This window comes from Microcebus murinus, chromosome 7 (genome assembly GCF_040939455.1).
Source record: "Microcebus murinus isolate Inina chromosome 7, M.murinus_Inina_mat1.0, whole genome shotgun sequence".
In the NCBI taxonomy this organism is placed as follows: Eukaryota; Metazoa; Chordata; class Mammalia; order Primates; family Cheirogaleidae; genus Microcebus; species Microcebus murinus.
In genome coordinates, this window is record NC_134110.1 from 63,852,513 (window position 1) to 63,875,876 (window position 23,364).

Consider the following 23,364-nt stretch of genomic DNA (forward strand, 5'->3'; position numbering starts at 1 on the left):
AGAAGGCTGTTCAGCTCAGGTCAGGCTGTGACATGAGACATAAACTCTGACTGTGTTAAGCCACTGAGAGTTCAGAATTTACCTGTGCAGCCACCAGAATTGCCTCGTCTAAAAAATAATGCAGATAATGCCAAGTGCACAGGGTTGTTAGCAATGAATTAGGTAATAGCTATTAAAAAATCATGTGTGCATTCTCTCTCAAGTAACCCAATAAAATGGAACAAGTACCCAAGGAGCCTAAGACGTTTATGGCACTGTGCCAGGGGCGAGGACTACACGCCCAAGGACCTTGCCCTCGGGGCCATTTTGGTCTAGCAGGGCAGGCGGGTACACTGACATATCACTGCAAAAACGTGGTAAATGCACAATGACAGGAAGGTGCACAATACAGAGGAGGGAGCGGTTGATTCTGGAGGGCTCAGGGAAAGTGACGCTATGAAAGGGTAGGATGAGCAGCGCGGGGCTTGCCAGGTTAAATGAGTCGGGGTCTGGCCAGGTGAGACGGGGAGTGTTCTGAACGGCGGAGGCGCTTTGGAGGACTGGGCGTGAGAGCGCTCCGGGACGCCTGCGGTCCCCAGACTCCTTTCTACTGAGGACGGGTCGCCGCCAGCTCTCAGCCAGCGGTGGGGTGAGGGTCTCATTAACTCTCAGTAAAGAAAATACAAGTCTTCATTTTTTGTTTAAGGTTATCGCAAAATGTCCTGCTTTCTTGGTATTCATTTGCAAGAGAGTTCGTGTCGCGGGCCCCCCACCCGCGCCCCCAGGCGGGATGTGAGCTCCCGGGGGCAGGGACAGACCCGGGCAGGTATCCCCTGGGGTCCCTGAACCTAGTAGGGCCTGGTCTGCGGCTGGAGCCCCCCACACGCCTGTTGAAAGGAAAGGAACATAAAAGCCTCCCTCTAGGCTGTGCCTCGGAACAAACAAAACTGAGTACCCCCCACCACCACCACCCCACCCACCCCGGCGGTGGCGTCCACGTGGGGCCCGCAGGCGGCGCTGAGCGTTCCCTCCCAGGACCGCCGGTCCAGGGCGCCACCCCGCGGCCGCACCTGGGAACTGCGCCTGCCGGGCCGCGCCGAGGAGCCCCGCATCCCCGCGCGGTGGCGGCACGCGGCGTCCCCAGCGTGGCGTCCTCAGCCCACCTCCCTCCCTCATAAGGTGTCCGAGCGTGGCCAGGCACTGCCGAGCCGCGGTTTTATGGGCCCTCGCACCTGAAGTCCCTGTTTGTCCCGGGATTATTCATGGGAGGTGGCTGTGAGAATGCAGAAGGCACATGTCAGAGACAAAGGGACAAAGACAGGATGCGGTGGCCCTTCCTGGAGAGCGGGTTGGTTAGGAACGCTGACAGACAGGGGTTTGATCCCAGTTCAAGCGCTTTGTAGCTGTGTGAGCCTGGCCAGAGACCTCCCCTCACGGAGCCTCAGTTTCCCTCTCTATAAGATGGGGGCGTTACAACTCATAGAATTGAATTCAACTCATAGAATTGCTGTGAGGATTCACTCATGTAAAATAAGCTAAGGCTCCATGACTGGCACATAGCAAGTGCTCGACAAATATAAATACAAGGTTCTTGTGCCTCTTGTGCTCTATTTGAGTCTCACTTCAAGATAGCGAGTGGATATTAACATTAGTTCCATTTTATAGACAAGAACAGGGAAGGTCAGAGAGCCTAAGGGACTTGCCCGAGGTCTCTCACCCAGGGAATGACAGGACTTGAAGCTGAGCCTCTTGTCCTTGCTGGCATTGCAGGAAGGCCCTTGAAGGAGGAGACAAGGAGGACAGAATTGCTGAAGAAAATCTGGGAAGACCAACAGAGGGAAGGAAGAGGAGATGTGGGACTCATATCCAACATGGCGAACTTCTCCCTTCCATGGCAGATGCTGGACCCTCTTTCTGAAAGAATCCTGTGTTCAAAAAGTTCATCCTGACACGTACCTGGCACTGACAGGGGACCTGGACTCTGGCCCTTGCTCTGTTATGAAGCACCTGTTTGACTGGGTGACTTTGGACAGGTGACATCCCCTCTCTGGGACTCAGTTTCCTCCTTGGCAAAATGAGGGAGGGGGCAGTCAAGACGTCTGCCCAGGGCCCTTTCAGCCGCAAGTCACTCCACAGTCAGCGCTTTCCAGATGCCCTGTGGGAAGCTGCCCAGCGGCCACCCTGCAGATGTCCTTGGGCAGGGGGTGTCACCATTTGCCCTCAGAGACCTCCCTGTAGGAGGAAGAAAGGACTCAGAACTCTGCCCTGGGGGGTGACAGCTGGAAAGAATAGCTTTTGACTCCATCACTTGAACATTAATCCCCAGTGGGGACTGAATAACCAGGCCCAGAAGGCCTGTACCGGCTGAGCACGGCAGACGCAGAGGCCATGGGCCGGAGCCAGGCCCAGCGCAGGCAGGGTTAAAGGAATCCAGTGAGCAGAGGCATCGAAGGCCAGGCCAACACTGGGCAGAGTGGGAGGACAGGCAACTGCTTCGGGATGACCTCTCTGTTCACAAAGAGAAGGCTGTGCCGTGTGCCCACTCCTCCCTGGGAGGGGGCAAGGGAGAGACAACTGCGTGTGTGTTTTATTGTCTTGCTCTGGCCAGTGTTTCAAACGTGAGTGGGCCAGTTGGGAGACGTCATCACGGGCCTTTCACAGCCGCCTAGCTAGGGCAAGATGAATGGTGGTGCCCCAGTCCACAACGACAGCAGCAAGCATATCAGGGCAAAATTAAAGAGAGAGAAAAGCAAATGAGATAAATCTATGGGGACTCCAGAGCCATCTTTTGGAGGAAAACATCAGGCTGAGAAAGACCAGATTCCTGCACCACACCCAGAGCCAAAATCCTCGACACTCTTCCCGTGTCCAGGCAAGCGGGGAGTTGTTGACTTTGAACTGCTTAAGTGAGGGGTCTGTCAGTGTCCCCTGTTTTATATACTAATGACTGAATAAAGTAGTTGGAAACTTTTAAATCCGTTCCACATGCCAAACTGGTAGAAATAATGAATTTTTCTTTTTCTTTTTCTTTTTCTTTTCTTTTCTTTTCTTTCTTTTTTTTTTTTTTTTTTTTGCATTTGGGGAGATAGAGGCTGAGGGACCACTGGTGACTATGATAGAAGAGGTCTCCTGCTGGGGTTTGGGGCACCCTGACTGTCCCTGTTCCCACCGTGGCTCTGTGGTCACCATACTAGGGGCGGACGCTCTACCCAGTCTTCCTCAGACGTAGGGAAGTGTCCACAGATTCTGCCTGGAAACGTGGTGGAGGCCCACGCCGCAGCTGCCCTCGCCCCCAGCCTCTGGGTGGGGAGGAGAAGGGCATAGCCAGGCAGCTCTGTTGGTGAAGGACGCTGGCTCTAGAAAAAGAAAACTCAAAACCCCAACACTCTTTAGCCCCCGTGCTGAAGGGAGCTTCTCCTTGGCTGTCACTTCTGTGAGGGGTACACCTGAACCCTGTTGGCTGTCACTTCTGTGAGGGGTACACCTGAACCCTCCTTGGTTGTCACTTCTGTGAGGGGTACACCTGAACCCTCCTCGGCTGCCACTTCTGTGAGGGGTACACCTGAACCAGTGACAAGCTTTTTGGAGAGCCAAGCTCTGCCCTTCGTAAGAAGAAATTTCTACCTTCCCTCCTCTTCCCTGTTCCAAGAAGAGAGCTCTGCAGGCCACTCACAGGAGGAAAACGATGACTCAGTTAGGAACTTTATGGGATGAGATATTTAGGCTTTATGTGAGAGCCCACGTGCCAGGAGGACCTTCTACTATAGAAATCTTTCTTTTGGTTTGGAGCCCCCTGATGCTTTTTAACCTCTCAGCTTGGCAGGGCTGCCCCTGAGGTCTTCATCCTCCCTCCTGTCACCTGGAAGTGCCCTGCACTCCCACGGCCAGCTAGTGCCAAGCCTGCCAGGCTTTTCTCCCCACGTGAGGGTGGGTGTCTCCACATTCGCCCCAGCCAACCTCCCAGGGCAAGGGGTTGACGCTGCGTTCTCAGAGGCCACTCGGGCTTGTGTGGGGTGATGCTGCTGCACACGAATGACCCCAAGATGCTTGATCAGTCCAGATATGCAAACAGACCACCCTCTGGCCACCCTCTGTAGCTGTCTCCGGCCCCATCTCAACAGTGACACCCCGGTCAAGGCCTGGCATCTCAGACACATCCCGCCAGCACCCAGCAGCTGAGCGGTGCAGGCAAAACGCCATCCCAGGCTCCACCGGAGCTTATGTTAGCCCCTGACGTGTGAAGCTGTGGGAGCTTACAGGACATGATAAAGAACCCAAAGTTACATAAAGGGACAGCTGCTAGATGCTGGGAGAAAGACTAGTTCCTGGCCAGAATATTCAATATTCAGCAACCAGAAATAAGGCCTCACTGTGAAAGAAAGAAAGAAAGAAAGAAAAGAAGAAAAAGGAAAAAAGGTTTACAGTGACCCAGATCTCACTGTTCAAAAAAAAAATCCTTTATGTCCTAATTCACACCACCCAGATAGAGTGACATTGAAATTTCTGATAAGTCAATGGCAGAAATATCAGAATCGAATTTGATTTGGGCAATATAGAATATTGTAATACTGCAAATGTTATTTAAAAAAAAAAAGAAATATCAGAATCCTAGAAGTGGACAAACCCCAAAATATTACCTTTCCTGGTGATTCTCAAACACACTCCCATGAAATCACGCAGTGAGCATAGCAAGAATTATGGATTTCAGGGCCACACCAGAGTTGGAATCTCTGGGGGCCGATGCTAGAAACGTGCGTCTTTAGCAAGCTCCCCAGGTGCTTGGATGACACCAGGTTTGGAAGCCACTGGCATAGCCCCCTGCTCCTGACCCTTCCCCATGAAGACAACCACCTGGAGATCTTGTTCAAATGCAGATTCCATTCCAGGTCTGGGTGGGGCCTTCTGCGTTCCTGCTGCTGCTGCTGCTGCTGCTGGTCCTAGGCCCACACCGGAAGTATCTGGACTGTTCTCCAACGTCTTCCATTTTACTGAGAAACTGAGATAAGCTGAGTGGCAGAAATGGGGGAAGCCGAGAGGTGACCTGCTAGGGTGGAAGAGGAAAAAAACAGAGGAGGGTGGGAACAGAGGAGAAGGCAAGTGGGAGGCTAGTTGGACAGGAATGATGATAAAGCCAGTTGCAAAGCCACCAAGCCTCTCCACTTGGTCATTTTCTTACCAGACAACAGTCCTGGGGCTTGTTTCCTAATGACTGTTGAGGTGTACGTGGGAAATAGAACCACGCACAGGTCCCCAGGCCTGCGAGTTTGCTGGGCAGTTGGACTGTAACTCCCCACACTGTGGCAGGATTGCCTTTACGGTCCCCGGGCCAGCCTCTGGCACGTGCTCCAGGTGCTCAGCAGCAGCCCTGACACCTACCCCTGTAGCCCCTGCATAAGTGTGCACGCACACACAGCAATGTGACTCTCAGACCTCGCCAGAGGAAATAACCACCCCATCTCCTGCGGGCCCTGTGCTGGACATCTTTACCCAGGCTCACATTCTCTTGAACCCTTTTTGCTTAGCCCTTGCTGCAGCGATCAGCTGGGCACAGGTGTAGGCCGATGGCACCTTGCCTTCGCTGCCCCTAGGTTTCTGTCGTTGGGGCTTCTCAGCTGGCCTTGCAGGCGATGCTCCCGGAGCAGGCCCAGCCATTCTGGCACCTGTGCAAACCTGGCAGTACCAGGAAATGAACACTCCCTGGGGCGAGCCTTGGCCAGCAGGAATGGGAGCTGGTAAATAAAGATTTCCCTCTTCTGGGCCTCACGTAGACAACGCAGAGGTGTACTGGGTTCCTCTGAATGTCCTCAGCACAAGGAGCCCCAGTTGGCCCTGAGGGTGACCGGCTCATGATGCATGCGTGGATTGGCTCTCACTCCTGGTTCACTTTTCCCAGCCTCCATGCTCCTGTTCCCCTAGGTCATTCCTTAAAATAAACTACCTGCATGGAAGCTGTCCCGTTCCTGGCTCCACTTTTAAGGAAAACCAAGCTAACACAGGCCTTCAAGCAGTAGTGGCTAAATCCTGCAGAGCAGGGAAAGAGGCTGGAGGCTTCACAGAGGGCTGGTCCCCAGTGACCCAGAACACTCGAAGCTCTGCCTAAAGCCACAGCCCCTGCCCGAGGCCCACACAGCTGTGCAGGGTTTTCTGAGAACAAATTGTCTTGTCCAAAAAATAACATAAGGTCCACTGTGAGATGTTGGAAACAAGAGAAGGAAAGCTAAAGAAATGAGGCTTGTTTAGCCTGGAGAAAAGAAAGCAAGGTTAATAACTGACTTCACAGAAATAAAGGGATGGTTCTCAATGTGAGCCGATGTAAGAATGGAGGGAGATAGGATTAAGTCGGAGCTGAAGGGTCACTTTGCCCATCAGAATCCTGCCAAGGTAGAGTTGGCACCTCATGGTGAAGTAATGAGCTCTCCATCATTGGAGGCATTTTAACTTGTGATGGATGGAGACTTACTGGGGATATTGTGGGTGGGCTTCATTCCTTAGATAAAGCTTTTAAAGTTGTTAATTTTCTAGGCAACTTTTAAACATCATGGACCCTTTTCAAACTAGGATTTTGGTAGTATGGGTCTGCCCCCAAAAGGGAAAATATTGCTTGATCCATGACCTCATAGACTCCCCCAGTCCCATGACATACACAACTGAATTATTAATATATTGTAGCTCTGTTATCCCCCCCACACACACACACACACACACACACACAATGGGCTGTTTAGTCATGAGGTTTTGGCACCACCTAGTGGCTCATTTGTTCCTTACAAAACATGTAGCTGTCCTACAAGAGTATTAATTGTACAGAGTTTAATACAAACACCCTCTTTGATTAATGCATCAAGTCAGCAAAAATGTATTAACCATTTCGGTACGGCGCTCACCAGCCTCGAACCCTTGCCCACAGCCGGCACTCATAGTCCACGTAATAGTGTGTGCTGTGCATTGACGATGAATCCGTTTTGCTCTTGTGTGACGAGGGAAGCTTTAAAGCACTGAAAGCTTGTTTTACTTTACAGGCAGCTTTACTGGTAATGTAAATCAGAATAGGTAACATGTACATATATGTTTTCATTACGTTATTTTTAAATGTTCACAATGTTATTTTGATAAATGAAAAATTAGAAAAGTCATATCACTGCTGTTGGCTAAAGTCGATGCTCGGCTGTGCGCGTTCATCTGTGACTATCGACTATAGTCAACGCTCGTACCGAGATAGTTAAACATAGATTATGGGTTAAGTACTGGGATAGAACGAGGGATGCAACAGTAATCAAATAAGACATGATCTCACTTTTATGAGGCTCACAGTCTAATAATGAACTAGACAACAAACAAGTAAACAACAAAAGAATCAATACTGCATGGTGATCTCGTCAGGAAATAAACCCTTCATGGGAGAGAGAATAACGTTAACAGGAGGAGTCTATTTTAAATAGGGTAGGTAGAGAAGGCCTCCCTGAGAAACAAAAATGGAGCTCGGAAGGATGGGATAAGGATGGAAGAACATTGCGTGAGGCAGTGCACAGCGTATGCAGAATCACGGAGGGGCCAAGAGCTTGGCCGCTCAGGGAGCTGAAAGACCAGTGTGTTCAGAGCATGGTGGGTGAGGCCCAGAGGGATGTGATGAGATTGGAGAGGGAAACACGGGGAGTTCCATGTTTGCAAATGTTTCCTCAAGTGAAAACACACAGATGGTTAGGGCGGGTTCTTCCAGAGCAGCACCTGGTTAAATGTAAATTTTAAAAAAAAAAAGGGAAAGGGGAAATGCCTTGACATGAACTCGGCCATTTACTCAGCTCCAGCAGGACCAGGGCCATCAATAACAGCCTTGTGCCCCCTCAAGGTAGCCTGCATCTTCTCCCTGCTGCCCTGCTCGGTCCCCCATCACTGATAAGCTGTATCTTTGGCTAATTACGTTGGAACCTCATTTTTAGTCTGGAACAGTGGTTCTCAACCTTGGCTGCAAGTCACCTGGGAGCAATTAAGAATCTCAGTGTCCAGGCCACACCCTTAACAAGGTAGACCTGTATTTCCGGTGGGGCAGTGGATGGTGCTCCCAGGCACCAGTGCTTCGAAAACTCCCCAGGTGACTCCAATGTGCAGCCAAGGCTGAGAACAGCTGATCTGGAAGAATACTGGGCAAAAGAAAACAAAAAAGACCTCATTTGATATTCTCAAGTAGTGAAGGTTGTGCAAGTAATGAGCCAGGCTGTTTTCCTTCACAAGACCAGGCCTCTGCCCAGCGGGAGCTGCCCAGTGCTCGACAGTTGCTCTCATAAGTTCCCACCTGGATGATTCTCAAGGCTGTCAACAGACCCAGTGAGCTGATGTTGCAGAAATGTATTTTTTCATACTGGCAAGCAGGCCTGCTAAAGGCACAGGATTTCTAAGGTTTCCACGGCCTCCTTATTCACTCACTTCCCCAAGGTGCAGAAGGTCCACAGAGTGAGACCTCCTAAAGCCACGGTTCTCAACCCAAGCTGCAAATCACACTGGCCTGGGGAGCTTTTAAGAAATGCTGATGCTTAGACACAAGCTGAGATTGATTTCTAGGCTGCAGCTGGGCTATCAGGCGATTCTAATGTACAACCAAGCTTGCAAGCCACTGTTGCCACAGAAAAGACAGCACCTGTGTTCCTCCGTGTTCTGGGGAGGCCTGCGGTAACCAGAATCACTGTGTAACTAGTGTTGCTGCTCTGAGTGACCTGCAATTGCTTCAGGTTTTGTATTATCCGCTAAGCAGGCCAGTCCTGGACCTAGCTCTGTGCTCCCCAGCCTTAGGTTGGTTATGAGGAGACCAGTTAAGACATCAAGGGAGTCCAGTATGGACAGTCTGTCAATCACTTGCCCTCACTTCCCACTGGCTGGAAAGAGAGAGCTCACACTAGGCATGTGGCCGCCAGGACAGCAATGCTACATTTAGTGCATGACAGGCCCTTACCTACTAACTTCCTATTCCCGATAAAAGGAGCGTTACATGCCGCTCAAGCTCCATAGGGAACTGGCAACATGCACTTACGCTGTACTTACATGGTATAGGTTTTTATATCAGTAGTTGCCAATGCCATTTTTTTAATAAAGAAAACTACCCACATGCATCTCAATGCCTAAAGGAGAGGTACCAGAAGGTAAGTGGTTACACCTGGGTGGTGAAAATCCAGGTGACTTACATTTTGTTATTGTTGCTTAATTTTCTAATTTTTCTATGATGAATATGTATGATTAATGTAATACAAAAAAAATGTAAGCCGGGCGCGGTGGCTCACGCCTGTAATCCTAGCACTCTGGGAGGCTGAGGCGGGCGGATTGCTCGAGGTCAGGAGTTCGAAACCAGCCTGAGCAAGAGCGAGACCCCGTCTCTACTATAAATAGAAAGAAAATTAATTGGCCAACTAATATATATATAAAATTAGCCGGGCATGGTGGCGCATGCCTGTAGTCCCAGATACTCGGGAGGCTGAGGCAGCAGGATTGCTTGAGCCCAGGAGTCTGAGGTTGCTGTGAGCTAGGCTGACACCACGGCACTCACTCTAGCCTGGGCAACAAGCGAGACTCTGTCTCAAAAAAAAAAAAAAAAAAAAAAAATGTAAAGGCCAGGCAGTGGTGGCTCACACCTGTAATCCCAGCACTGGGAGGCTGAGGCAAGATGATCACTTGAGACCAGGAGTTCCAGACCACCCTGGTTAACAGAGAATCGTCTCTACAAAAAAAATGTTTTAAAGATGAGCTGGGCATGGTGGCACGTGTCTATAGTCCTATCTCCTTGGGAGGCTAGAGTGGAAGGATGTCTTGAGCCCAGGAGTTCAAGGCCACAGTGAGCTACGATCGTGCCACTGCACAGCAGCCTGCGTAACATAGCGAGACCCTGGTTTTAAAAAAACAGAAACAGGCTGGTCCGAAGGTAGTGAGTTATCTCACGTGATTGTTCACAGTCAGTTACAGATTGAACTCCTTGTTCTACTACTTTCCCCCCTCCTCACTACTGCACTTGACTAGTCTTAAAAAAAAAATAAAAAATAAAAAATAAAAAAAACAGAAACAAAGCACAGCATAATCACACAAAAAGAATCGATTCTGTTTCTTACACAACTAAAGTGTGTAGCTGGTCTCTGAGTGTTCAGCTCACAACTCTGCCTTTTAGGATGCTTCCTAACTTTGTGAACCCTGAAACTGCTGCCCACTCAACAAGAGGTCAGGGGCCACATCGGACATTTTTGGTAGCTATGTGGCTCTTGTACTGTATCGTGGGGTACCTCGTAGGATCAAAACAAACACAGCAATCAATTCAGTTGCCATGGAAAGGAAAGCCATTCCTTTATCAGTTTTTTTCATAATGGACATGGATTCTTTACTGCATATGTGCAGATTCTGTCACAATTCTTCAAACTATATTCTGTAAAGTTAATGTTCTCTGGACAACAGGTATGCAAAAACAAAAACAAAAAAGGTGTATGGGGTGGAGTCCAAAAGATTTCTTTCCTATAGAAATTTGCAGAGACTTGACTATGCTAATATTCATTATGAGTCTGCAATAGAATACTGTATGGAGCTTTTCTCAAATTTATTTATCAATGAAACACTTTTTCCCGGGAGCAGGTGCAGGAACCAGTACTCCCAGGAATACATTTTAAGAATGCTAGTCTATTTTTTTGGTGCTCAGCTCTCTGACCTGCCACGCACAAAACAGAGTGATTGCAAATGTGCCCTGTACCCTGTAATGGGGCCAGTGCAGAAGGCCCCAGCAGGGTGCAGTACAGAATGAGGTTAGGTGACCACATGGCACACTCAGACTTTCGCCATCAAGTGAGCTAAGCTGCAGATGAAGTGACTTTGGGCCTAGAAAACAAATAAGAAATGGTCCAATAAATATTCACAACTGAACATCAGGTGACATTTTAATTTATTCTGTTTAGACACCACTTAGTTACACTGGTCTTTTTTTTTTAGTCTCGTTTGGGTTGAACCCAAAAACATTCAGAGGCATGGTGGAAGGAAAAACATCAGGCATCTCATTTGGCTCAAGGTACTTTCTGACTACTTAACATTCACTGTGTCTTTCCCCAAATTCATCACCCGCAGAGATATTTACTGCCAAATGCTACTGCAAAAACCCAATGTGTTTACAGGAAATAATGCCAGCTGAACAGTTAAATTTGAAAAAAAAGCCCCACTCAGGCTATGCTAGAAATTTATGACAAGAAAGTAAGGACCAAGGGCATGAGTGAGACATATATGGCCACTAAAAGTTGATAAGCCACTGAGTTTCTCCACAGATGGAAAAAAGCAACAATGAGCCCACTCTTGCTATGGGACAGGGTGAGCGCTTTCTTTTACACCCTGCTCAAAACCTCAGGTGGACAATGTGACAGCTTCCATGCTGAAAAGCAGCTTGGCATTTTCCTTATCACCTTGCAGAGGTAGCTACTGTGCTGTAAGCTACATTGCCCAAGCATGTTCCTAAGAACACTGAGCCTACAAAGCACTCTTTGTAAAAGGAATTTGGGGATCAAAACCATTTAGAAAATACTGTACACTATTGTCTACTTCCAGGAGATTCACAATGCACATTATCACATGGAAGTTTCCAGAAGTCCTTTAATGAAGAAATGCTTAACTTTGTGTAACCCAGAATTTCCCACATCAACCTGACCTTGGAATCTTTTTTTTTTTTTTTGGTAACATACTTCATACAACATACTGAGAGAAATGCTCCTCCATGGCTTTGGGAAATTCTTTACAGAAACAAAAAGAAAATTAAATCACTCCTAGGATCAGGTGTTGGCCAACAACAAAGAGGTCGGTTGAGGAGTTATAAAGGTGCAGACCCCATTTCTAATTCCAGCCCAGCACTTTTGCCAGAATCTGAGCCTGCCTGAAAACAAGCAGCCATAAATTGTCCATTTCTTTCTTTCTTTATGGCACAAGGTGTTGGGCACGCTGATTACAGTACAGAGTTGCACATGGCCCATTAGGGGCATATGTTTCCGGTACAAAGGCCAAGTGTTTACAGTCTCCTCCTCTTCTGTAACAATCAAATCATTAAACATCTATCGTTGCCTATCACATGACTAGAGGCTTTTCAAACAGACATGACAGACCTTTGTTCCTAACAACAAAAAAAGATAACATGTACAGCTTCTAATCATTTTCAGCAAGAATTACACACACCAAGGGATCATAATACAAAAGCTTTTGGCCATACACACCAAGTAATTTACAAGTACTATAGCAAGGACAGGGAAAGATGAAAACCAATGAGATTACTGGAATGATGTAAACATTTCATCATTCGCATAATGTATCATTTTTTAATCTTGTTTCCAGGGAATTTCACATGATATTTGGAAACAAAAGACAGGGAAAACAGGACTGTCCAATATAACCCACATTCATACCTCAATAGCAATTCTCGCAAAGCGATACTGCAGAGAGGCGGGAGGCCTCAGTAACACCAAGCCCCTCTGAGCTGCTGGCTGGCTGGACAGCATATCCAGCAAGCCTGTCAAACTAACAAACCCCAGGGCTTCTCCACAGCCAACAGCCATGGAAAAATCTCCCTGAGTGACAAAGCCTAGGAGAGCTCTGGAGCAGTGGGAAGTCATACTTGGGAGAGGGCCTGACCACAGCCCCAGTGTCAGAGCTTCCTGCCCGGGTGCAGAATCTCCCACTGCCAGGCCCTCAGAAATGGCATGTCCCCGCTTCTGCCTTCTCGCCATTTTCTTCTTCTCATTCTGTTTCAGGATCTTGCTCTTGAATGGGTCACTGTGTTTGGATTCCTGGGGCCCACAGTAATGCCAATCCTGACTAAGCTGGAGGAAGTCCTCTTTGGCTGGAACACAGATCATGGTGTGTGGCTCAGGGCTGCCCTTCCTGAGCAGGGACAGGCTGACCCACACCAGGGCCCGGGGGAAGTGGTCCAAGATAGACAGGCAGGCCTCTTTGGTCAATTCTTGCTGGCCTCTGCTGGGAGCTCGCCGGGCTGGCCGACTGTCCCCAGAACTGGGCCCACACCAGGCTGACAGTTGCTTCAGTAATTTTCTACTCCTACGTGAAATTGAAGACACACATTTGAGGATATTTCGTTCAAGGAAAAAAATATATAATTAGAATATTAGACATTGCTAGAGTTAATTTGATTTTTTAATACTATATGTAAGAAAGTATCAAAATAATAATTTTTTTAAAATTAAAAATACACTTTAATGTATTTTAGTAATGATAATTTTCTTTCTATGTGTCTGCCATTCTGAAACTGAAGGACTAAACATTTAAGAAGTTGAAAACAGAGAAAAATAAGACACTTAGATAAAATTTAGGATTGTCTTTTTTTTTTTTTTTGAGACAGAGTCTTACTCTGTCACCCAGGCCAGGCTAGCATGCCGTGGTGTCACCCTAGCTCACAGCAACTCTAACTCCTAGGCTCAAGCAATCCTCCTGCCTCAGCCTCCCAGAGTGCTAGGATTACAGGCATGAGCCACTATGCCTAGCCAAAATTTAGGATTGTAATCATAGTGAGAAGATGAGAATAAAGAGAAGCTAATATTTTAATAAGAAACTTTAAGAGACAATTATACATAAAGTAAGAAAAAAAGAGATATGAAATTATGAGGTTACTATAGACAAAAATAAGTATGAGGCTAGAGGGAAGAGCACTTTTTAAAAATCAGAGTACAGAACATAAGGTAGCTGATAAGCAGAACGTAGCCTGCAGCAGTATTGTAAGTAGGACATATTTTACATGGTATTCTCTAAGGCTACAACGGTATTACATTGAATGTGTTGCTAATCTGTCATTAAATTCATATAATTCAAAAGGAACTAGAAGAAATCTAATTCAGTGATTTAAAGCAGAGAGTCTGCTTGCTCAGACTAAGTAAGTCAGAAAAAAATATTCCTTGGTTTAGGTCTATTGATGACAGTATTTTAAATCATTTCATCAATTACTACCATTACTACCATATTATTAAGCTATTTCCCTCTATGAAACATCAAAAGACTGGCTTTCCCTTCCACAAAGTCCATAAATTCACTTGGGTTTTGAATAAAGGAACAGTGTGAACTTTTACATCCTATAGCCTATTCAATATTAAAATAAGCAACCCGAAATGTATCCAGAAGTCACCTACACTTACCTAAGAACGCAGAGTTGACTACCAGTGGCAGCAATGTGATTCTCACTGACATCCTGGTCTAATACCCTCACAGCCCCTGCCTGGTCTTGACACTCTGTGTCCATTACTTCTTCTGGCTCCGTGGAGTGGTTTATGGATATGCCCACTTCATCAGATAGCTGAGTTTTTTCAGGCATGGGAGCACAAGACACCTCATATCTTCTTAGGTCACTCTCCTCACCAGCTGGAGATGAAGCTACAGAAGACTCTTCGTGGGCCTGGACTGTCAACTCCCAGTCTTGAGTTAACTGCTCCCAGGGACAGCAGAAAGGGGTCAGAGTGCCAAGCTTAACATAGTTGGGCCGTTTGGCAGGAGGGCGTCTAATGAAAAACAAAGAGAACCAATGTTGAACAATTTAGTAATAGACAATTAAAATAATTATGGCCATCTCTATAATGCATCTCTATAAGTAAACACCAAAAAAGCTTTCCAAGAAATACATGATAAAGAATAATAAATAATCAAGTCTACTGACCAAGCTTTTTTTATGTTTTCTTTGGTCTTTAATCAATAATGCATCTACAATGAAGCCCCATGTGGCTACTGGAAGCTACTAGTAATTGGAGCTCCTGGAGGGGTACAATGAGGCGCCTATATATTTACAAGGTTCTAAGTTACAGTGAAGTTTATCTCTCTCTTGACCTCTAGTGACCCAGCTGCCCTCCTCAAAGACAATATCATTATCAGTTTCTTATGTATCCTTCCAGAGACATTTTATGTACATACAAGCAAAATATATACACATTTCTTTCTTTTTCCTTATTTTTACACAAATGGTGGCATACTAGATACAGTACTTTTTGCTTAACTTCACTTTTTTCATTTAACAAAATTCTTGGAGATCACTTTTTATCAGTACAGAAAGCTCTCTCATTCTTTTGTAAAAGGTTCTGTTATCTTATTCCACCACCTGAAAACACCCTAATTTATTTAGACTGTCCTCTACTGAAGGACATTTTGGTTGCTTTCAAGCTTTTGTTGCCACAAACAATGCTGCAGTGAATGACCTTGAGCATGTTGCACAGGCACAGGTACAACCATAGGATAAGTTCCTGGGAGTGGAACTGCTAAGGCAAAGAGTGTTGGCATTTTTTATTTTAACAGATAATTCTAAACTGTCCTCCCCAAGGGTGATGCCAGTTGACCTTTCCAGCAATGTATAAGTAGAACCTTTGAGAAATACTATAAGCTAATGAAAACCAGGGCCTGACCCCAAGAAGTAGGGATTGGCCTGGCTGTTGGGCACTCTGGCCCAGCATACTCTCAGCAGTCCAAGACTACATCCTCAGGTGATGATCTGCTCTGGGACAGACCATGCATTCCTTCCCTCATTTACTTCTTACCATGTGTCGTGTCCTAGGACCGCAAATGGAAGTGAACCTGTAGGCTTGATCAAGGGGGTTCGCTCTTAGCCTAAGCCTGGACTCTCAAGCTTGAACCTCTCTGGAGGTGTACTGGCCTCCCAGGAGAGGCAGCTGATCAAACACTCCCAGGTACTCACCTCACCCAGAGACCTTTCAAAGTCGGAAGGGATAACCCTGTATACCCATTTCAACCCTTTGAATAGAAAACTCATTTTATTCACAGCATATGTAGTGCTGCCACAGTGCAGGAGAACACAGTATTCTCACAAACCACTTTGAGTTTTATAGATCTATATGGAATAAAAAGTACAAAAAGTAGGATTTGAAATTATAATTTCTAAAGCTTAAAGAAAAGATAATACAGAAAAGGAGAGACAATTTCCTAGTTCAAGCTGAGAAAAATCATAAGAACAGGATACTAAGGAGACAAGATATAATCTGAATTTTGGTTAGGCTTTTTTAGAAAAAGTATCTCCTTCAAGTAAATACAATGTAAGCAAATTCTCATAAAATTTCACATTGAAATCAAAGAGATTTGGTCATAGTATAGAGGGAGGTACTTGCCACATTCCCTCTGCTCTCAGCATACAGCAGTATTAGGTGAAATGTGAGAACACACACAGTGGTAGGTAGGGGGTGGGGGTCTGGGGTCAGAAATGGCTTCCTGTTTTGTAGAAGAGTTTCATTTTTTGCACTAATATAAATTCAGACAAGACTGGAATAATAATAACAACAATGATAATAGCTAACACTTATTGAGCACATGCCATTGCAGTTCCAAGTGCTCTATAAATTTTAACTCATTTCATCCTTGTGCAGAGACGAGCTAGGGTTTTCACTGAATTTTATTTTCTCTTCCTCCTGAGCACACTGCTAGGTTACACGTCCTCACTTTCCTTGTGACCAGGAGAATCTGAGTGGAAGTGACATGCTCACCACTCCTAGGCCCAGCCCATATTCCTCCAAGCTCTTCCTCCCTCCCCCAGCTGCATGCAAAAGACCCCTCGGCCCCAGGAAAATAGTGAAACCACAGGACAGAAGGCACCCAGATCTCTGAAACCCCAGCCCCTGGTCAAGAACACCACACTCAACTGTTCCACAAGTGAAAAATAAAACTTTTACTGTGTTAGCCATTAAAATCTGGGTGACAAGCCCACCTGGTTGCAGGCAACTCTCCAGCGACCCATGTCAGCACCCAAGTGGCAGAACACAGCTGAGGAAGACCACGCAATGGTCCTGAATGGTCTTACTTTATAAACACAACATATGTTTCTTACTGATCTCTTATATTTCTCCAGTCAATTCAATCTTCCACTCTCCCAAAAACTGTTTACATCAATTCTTCTCTCCTCTTACTGCTGGCTGATAATCTTCCCTCTTTTTCCAGGAAGGCAGTCACTATCAGGAGAGTGCTACCTAGTCTCCCCACCACAGAAGCTAACCTAACCTACCTAAATCTGTGTTCAGGTTTCAGAGGCAGCCTAACTGGCTAGTATAGTGGAAGATCTGAATCGGATCCTACCAGATGCCACCCCCTCTTGCCTGTTCAAGGGCTTTGCTCTTTCATTTTATCCTCCCTCCCCTCTCCTGGGCCCCCCTTCCACCAGCCTAGAAACATTGCTTTCATGAAGAATATAAGCTCCATGAAGACAGGGAAACACTTGTCTGTCTTGTCCCTGCTGGAGCTCCAGTGCCTAGAATGGTGTTTGACACACATAAGCTCTAAATAAATATGTGCTAAATGAATGAATAAATCAGACAAATATATAACGATGTATACAGGAAGATGTTTACAGAAACACATAGCAAAAAACTGGAAATAACATCAAGGGCCACTGATAAATTATTGTACATCCACACTACAATCCTATGTGACCATTCAAAGTTATACTCTGAGCAAGAGCTGGCGGGCTATGACTCACAGACTAAATCTGGCCTGCGGTCTGTTTTTGTACAACCCATGAGCTAAGAATGGTTTTTATATTTTTAAATGGTTGGAGAAAAAACAAAATATAATATTTTATGACACATCAAAATTATATGAAATTCAAATTTGAGTGTCTATAAATAAAATGTGATTGGAACACAGCCATGCTCATTCATTTATATGTCATCTGTGGCTGCTTTTGTGCCACAGTGGCAGAGCTGGATAGTTGCCACAGAGGCTGCAGGATCCACAAAGCCAAAAATATTTATCATCTGGCCCTCTACCAAAAAAGTTTGCCAATACTTGGTTTACAGTCATATTTTTTGATATGGAAAAACTATTCATAATACATTGTTCAATGAAAAAGGCAGGTTTCAAAATGGTATATATAGTACCAGCCTTTAAAAAAAATTTGTATCTATGAAAAATTTACATGAATAAAAAAACTTTAAAAGAGTGAGAAATAAGCATTATTGTCAATTATTATTTAATGAACACATAGAAGACCCTCGAGTACATATTACACACATGGCACAAGGGTATACAACACATGATCACTGCCCTCAAAGAGGTGGTAAGCTAGCAATCCAGCAATGTATTACCATTTATTCACTCACTCATTCATTTATTTATTTACTCATTCATCACTCTACAAACAGTTTGAAAGCCAGGCACTCTGTCTATGTGGTTGCAGCAGTGAGCAGGGAAACACAATTCTGCCCTAATGGAGATCACAGTTGAGGAACTGCAACATTCTATTACTCACTTATTCTTCAGACAACAAATAAAAGCTATTAGGCCGGGCACGGGCTCACGCCTGTAATCCTAGCACTCTGGGAGGCCGAGACGCGGATTGCTCGAGGTCAGGAGTTCGAAACCAGCCTGGGCAAGAGCGAGGACCCCCTCTCTACTATAAATAGAAAGAAATTAACTGGCCAACTAATATATATAGAAGAAAATTAGCCGGGCATGGTGGCGCATGCCTGTAGTCCCAGCTACTCGGGAGGCTGAGGCAGGAGGATTGCTTGAGCCCAGGAGTTTGAGGTTGCTGTGAGCTAGGCTGACGCCATGGCACTCACTCTAGCCTGGGCAACAAAGCGAGACTCTGTCTCAAAAAAAAAAAAAAAAAGCTATTAAGCCCTACTATGCAAAAGGCACTGACTAGATACTGCAGATGCCATGAGAGAGAGTTTCTGTGCTTCCAGGAGCCTATAATTCAATGAGAAATACAGGTTCTTGATGTCAGAACATAGTTCACAATATAAAGGAAATAAAGGTCGGGTCGTGGCTCACACCTGTAATCCTCGTACTCTGGGAGGCCAAGGCAAGAGGATCACTTGAAGTCAGGAGTTTGAGACCAGCCTAAGCAAGAGCAAGACCCCGTCTCTATTTCTAAAAATAGAAAAATTGTCCGAGGGTCATGGCACACACCTGTAGTCCCAGCTACTTGGGAGGCTGAGGTAGGAGGATCACTTGAGCCCAGGAGTTTGAAGTTGCAGTGAGTTATGATGATGTCACTGCACTCTACCCAAGGCGACAGAGTGAGACTCAGTCTCAAAAAATGAAAGAAAAGAAAAGAGAAGAGGAAAATGAAAGGAAAGGAAAACAAAGAGAAGAAAAGAAAAGGAAAGAAAAGAAAAGCAAGAAAATAAAGCCCTTCATTGGCCACACTCCCAATGAAAAAAGAAAAATCTAGATGGATAGACACTAAAATACAAAAACAGTACTTATGTCTCTGGATGGCAGGACTATACCAGTTTATAAAGTATTGTTATATATTTCTAGAGTTTCATTAAAATTATATAAATATGTATTATTTCTATAATCAGTTTTTTAAAAAAACACAACTTTCATGGAGTGGGATCTATTAGTAGACATCTATTAACAAGCGTCTGAAACTCACATCCAACTTAGGTGTACTTCAGGGTCAATGTAGCAAATAACCAGGAAAAGGGTTTGTACAATAACCCAGATGGGCCTATAAAAGCCTGACAGATGTAAGACAATCTCCTGACTTAAGTAGTATCTTCTTAATTACTTCTCAGTAGTGCTGAACTCAAGGAAAAGACTATAAAAACTCCACATTATAGAATAAGAGTAACCAAAGCCATACCAAACACTGTTGGCTAATTTGAGTAGGCACTTCTTCTCTTCTCCTTAAGCATTATCAAACTAGAGAAGCCAGTTTCTTACCTTTTATACTTTTCAAGAAGATTCTTAGCTTGCTCTTCAGCAAACAGAATCCCAGCAGGGCAATCTGGGAAATCACCTGGAATGTCAGGTGACCTTTTATACTGAGAATGTACTACAGCCTCTTTTAATCCTCCAACTCTTGCACCTCGATAGATCTAAAAGAAATGTCAAAAAGTTATTATTGTTAATTTACCAACTTAAAGTGGAGTTGTTTAAATAGGAAAAATGGGAAACAGCCTAAATGCCCATCAAAAAGAGAATAGATAAATACATTGTGGGATAATCCTACAATGGATTACCATACAATAATAAAAATGAATGAAATCAAACTTCATGGATCAACATGGGATTAGCCTGATGCCAAAAGAATATGGCAAGTTGCAAAAGCATATATACAGTAAAGTATATAATAGTTTTAAAACATGCCAAATAGAGTTATTTTATTGTTGGATGTATACATACTTAACAAAGCTATAAAAATATGCATGGTGGCGACAAACATCAAAATCAGAATAGCGATTATTTTAGAAGGAAAAAGGGACACAAGATTGGAGAGAGGTACACAGAGTACTTCTAATGAATCTATAATGTTTTATTTTGTAAGCTGGATGGTGGGTGAAGGGTACATAGGTATTTATTATATCACTATCCATTCTTTTTTGTATGCTTTAAATATTTCATAATAAAAAAATTAAGTAGAATGATTTAAAAATATTTCCACTCCTAAATGATTAATTAAACATCCCTTGCACGTGGCATGCTAAAAATTAATAGCTGGCATGAATCTAACAGTCTTACATGCCTTTTACATTCCTAGTATCAAAGTCATGTTTAAAATAACCAGGAAGGCTGGGCACGGTGGCTCACACCTGTAGTCCTAGCACTCTGGGAGGCCGAGGTGGAAGGATCATTTGAGCTCAGGAGTTCAAGACCAGCCTGAGCAAGAGTGAAACCTCATCTCTACTAAAAATAGAAAGAAATTAATTGGCCAACTAAATATATATATATAAAAAATTAGCTGGGCATGGTGGCACATGCCTGTAGTCCCAGCTACTCGGGAAGCTGAGGCAGGAAGATTGCTTAAACCCAGGAGTTAGAGGTTGCTGTGAGCTAGGCTGATGCCACGGCACTCTAGTCTGGGCAACAAAGTGAGACTCTGTCTCAAAAATAAAATTAAATAAATTACCATGAAAAAAAAGCATTCAATTTTCATAAATTTTAGCTACAGTTGATAAATAGGAGTATATGGTTTTAGTTAACATTTTTTTAAAAACAAAAAATGTATTCTATACATCCATAAAATTTAAGTCTTTTGCTTCTAAACTATAACAAATTTCTTCAAGTCAAAGACTTCAACATTCTGTTGCCACTACTATTCAAAAATAAGGCTACTCTAAAAACCTTAATTCACAATATGTCAGCATAGGTCTTATTATGAGAACCTGGCTCTGGGGACTATATGTATGAAATATCTTGTATCCAGCGTTATAGCTCTAAGGGGAGAGACATACCACTGAATTTCTAATTTGCATAATAAAGTCTGGAACATTGTCAGCACTTAGTATTGATTAGGAATGTATTTGTAAATATTGCAACTATTAGTCAAAATAAAAAAGTAACTTACAAATGGAATCCAGAAAGCCATGCCCCATCCCTTTGGAAGCAGGACATCCCAGCCACTTCCCCAGCCCAGTCGGTCTTCACCAGTCATTTTTCCTGGCTGCTGAATCAAAAGTATAGGTATCTTGGATTCACAGGGACCTAAAACAAGCTGTGACCCAGGCACCAGCAATTCACTTCTCATCCGGTTTAAATCCTAAAGTGGAAGAAAATAATTCAAGACAAACAACCCTAGTCTTCTAGGAGATTCTACTGGGTCCTCCTAATAGCAGCTTTAGAAAGGGAAATGCTCTTTTAAAAAGCAAGAAAAAAGTTCTCAATAAACAAATGCAAGCCATTTCAAATATAAGGTAGTCTTCCTACAAAGATTTTCCTCTATACAAGTGCTTTGATAGAAAAAGCCAAATTATCTTAAATATGTTAAATTTGTGCTAGAATATACTATACAATTCAAAGTTACAAAATGATATATTTTCATTCTGCTAACCTCTTATATCAAGATTAATCTTATATTTTGAAACTGTGTCCCTACATTTATTTTGATTAAGATTTGTTGGCATGAAGTAAAAAAGGTACAAACAAATAAATGAAAACTTCTCAAGGATGCACAATTAGAAAAATATCCTGGCTCCTGGGAAAATTTCTCACCAGGTCTTAAAGATTTAAAATAGAAGGTGCTATAAATTACTGTTAAGGAGAAGGTAGGGAGTAGATAACAACATCCTTTCAGACTTTTCTTGGAGCTGTAAAAAGAGATTAACAGGTAGGTAAGAGGGCTATCACTCAATTTAGAAAAACTGTACAAGAGACTGCCTCCATGCTATGAGGTCTAATTGCTACCTCATGAATGTTCTTCAAGCCAGGTCTGAGTCCTAATTCTTTTTTTTTTTTTTTTTTTTTTACCTTTGCTTGAGTTTCTACTACCATCTCTATGTTGGTAATTCCAAAATATGTAACTCTTTAGCCCTGACTTTTCCTACTGGGATCAAAACCTGTCTCCTAGGCCTCTGCTCCTGGGGAGTCCCATATCCTCTAAACTCAGTTTACTCAAGACTGAACTCGTCAACTCTCCCACTGTACCTGCTCTCCTCCTGTGTTCCCCACCTAGCTGAATGATGCCACAGTGCACACACTTTACTCATTCATCCATTTGAATATTTACTGAGCACTTCTTATATGCCAGGCACTTTTCTAGAACCAGGGAATACAGCAGTGAGCAAGTCAGACATGGCTCTGGCTCTCGTTAAGCAGAGATTCTAAAACCAAGCTAGAATGTTAGTATTAAAAACTAATCTAGCCGGGCGTGGTGGCTCACGCCTGTAATCCTAGCACTTTGGGAGGCTGAGGCGGGCGGATTGCTCAAGGTCAGGAGTTCGAAACCAGCCTGAGCGAGACCCCGTCTCTACCAAAAATAGAAATAAATTAATTGACCAACTAAAAATATATATACAAAAAAAATTAGCCGGGCATGGTGGCGCATGCCTGTAGTCCCAGCTCCTCGGGAGGCTGAGGCAGTAGGATCGCTGAGCCCCGGAGATTGAGGTTGCTGTGAGCCAGGCTGACGCCACGGCACTCACTCTAGCCTGGGCAACAAAGTGAGACTCTGTCTCAAAAAAAAAAAAAAAAACTAATCTACACGTCTCCTTCCTTCTTACCTCCTGTCTTCTATCCAACCGCCACGTCTGGTCAATATTACCTTCCGGGAATAGGTAATAAACCCCAACCCCTCCACTCCTGCCATGCTGCCAAAAGTCAGTCCTTATTATGTCATACCTGGATTATTTCGAGGGTCTCTTTTAAGACATCCACAGTGCTTTCTCCAACTCTCCCGGCCCCATCGTTACCCCTAGTCTAGTCCCACACTGCTGCCAGAATGAAATCTGTTCATGTTGTGACCCACCTTAAAACCTTCAAGGGTGCCCTACATCTCCAGTCCAAATCCTTCAGATGCTTCAGCATCTTCTTTGCTCTGGCTCCTATTTCTCTCTTCAGTTTCATTTCTTGCCTCCCGCCCCCAACTCCATGCTCCTGATCTACTGAGAGATTCATGAACACATCGCCCTGTTTTCAGGCTGGGCCCCAGCACACACTGTTCTCATTTCCTGC

The 23,364-nt window shown here is 44.6% G+C and overlaps 1 protein-coding gene across 1 annotated transcript in view; it reads right to left on the reverse strand.

Annotated features, from left to right (window-relative positions):
* Positions 1-10,604: 10,604 nt before the first annotated feature.
* POP1 (POP1 ribonuclease P/MRP subunit) overlaps positions 10,605-23,364 on the reverse strand; it is a 41,280-nt gene continuing 28,520 nt past the window's right edge. The window contains exons 13-16 of the mRNA XM_012761995.3: positions 21,263-21,454; positions 19,639-19,793; positions 14,115-14,474; positions 10,605-13,026 (exon numbers count right to left, since the gene is read on the reverse strand). Of these exons, the coding sequence (XP_012617449.2) occupies positions 12,372-13,026; positions 14,115-14,474; positions 19,639-19,793; positions 21,263-21,454 (1,362 nt within the window). The 3' untranslated portion in view covers positions 10,605-12,371. The remainder of the gene's footprint in view (positions 13,027-14,114; positions 14,475-19,638; positions 19,794-21,262; positions 21,455-23,364) is intronic.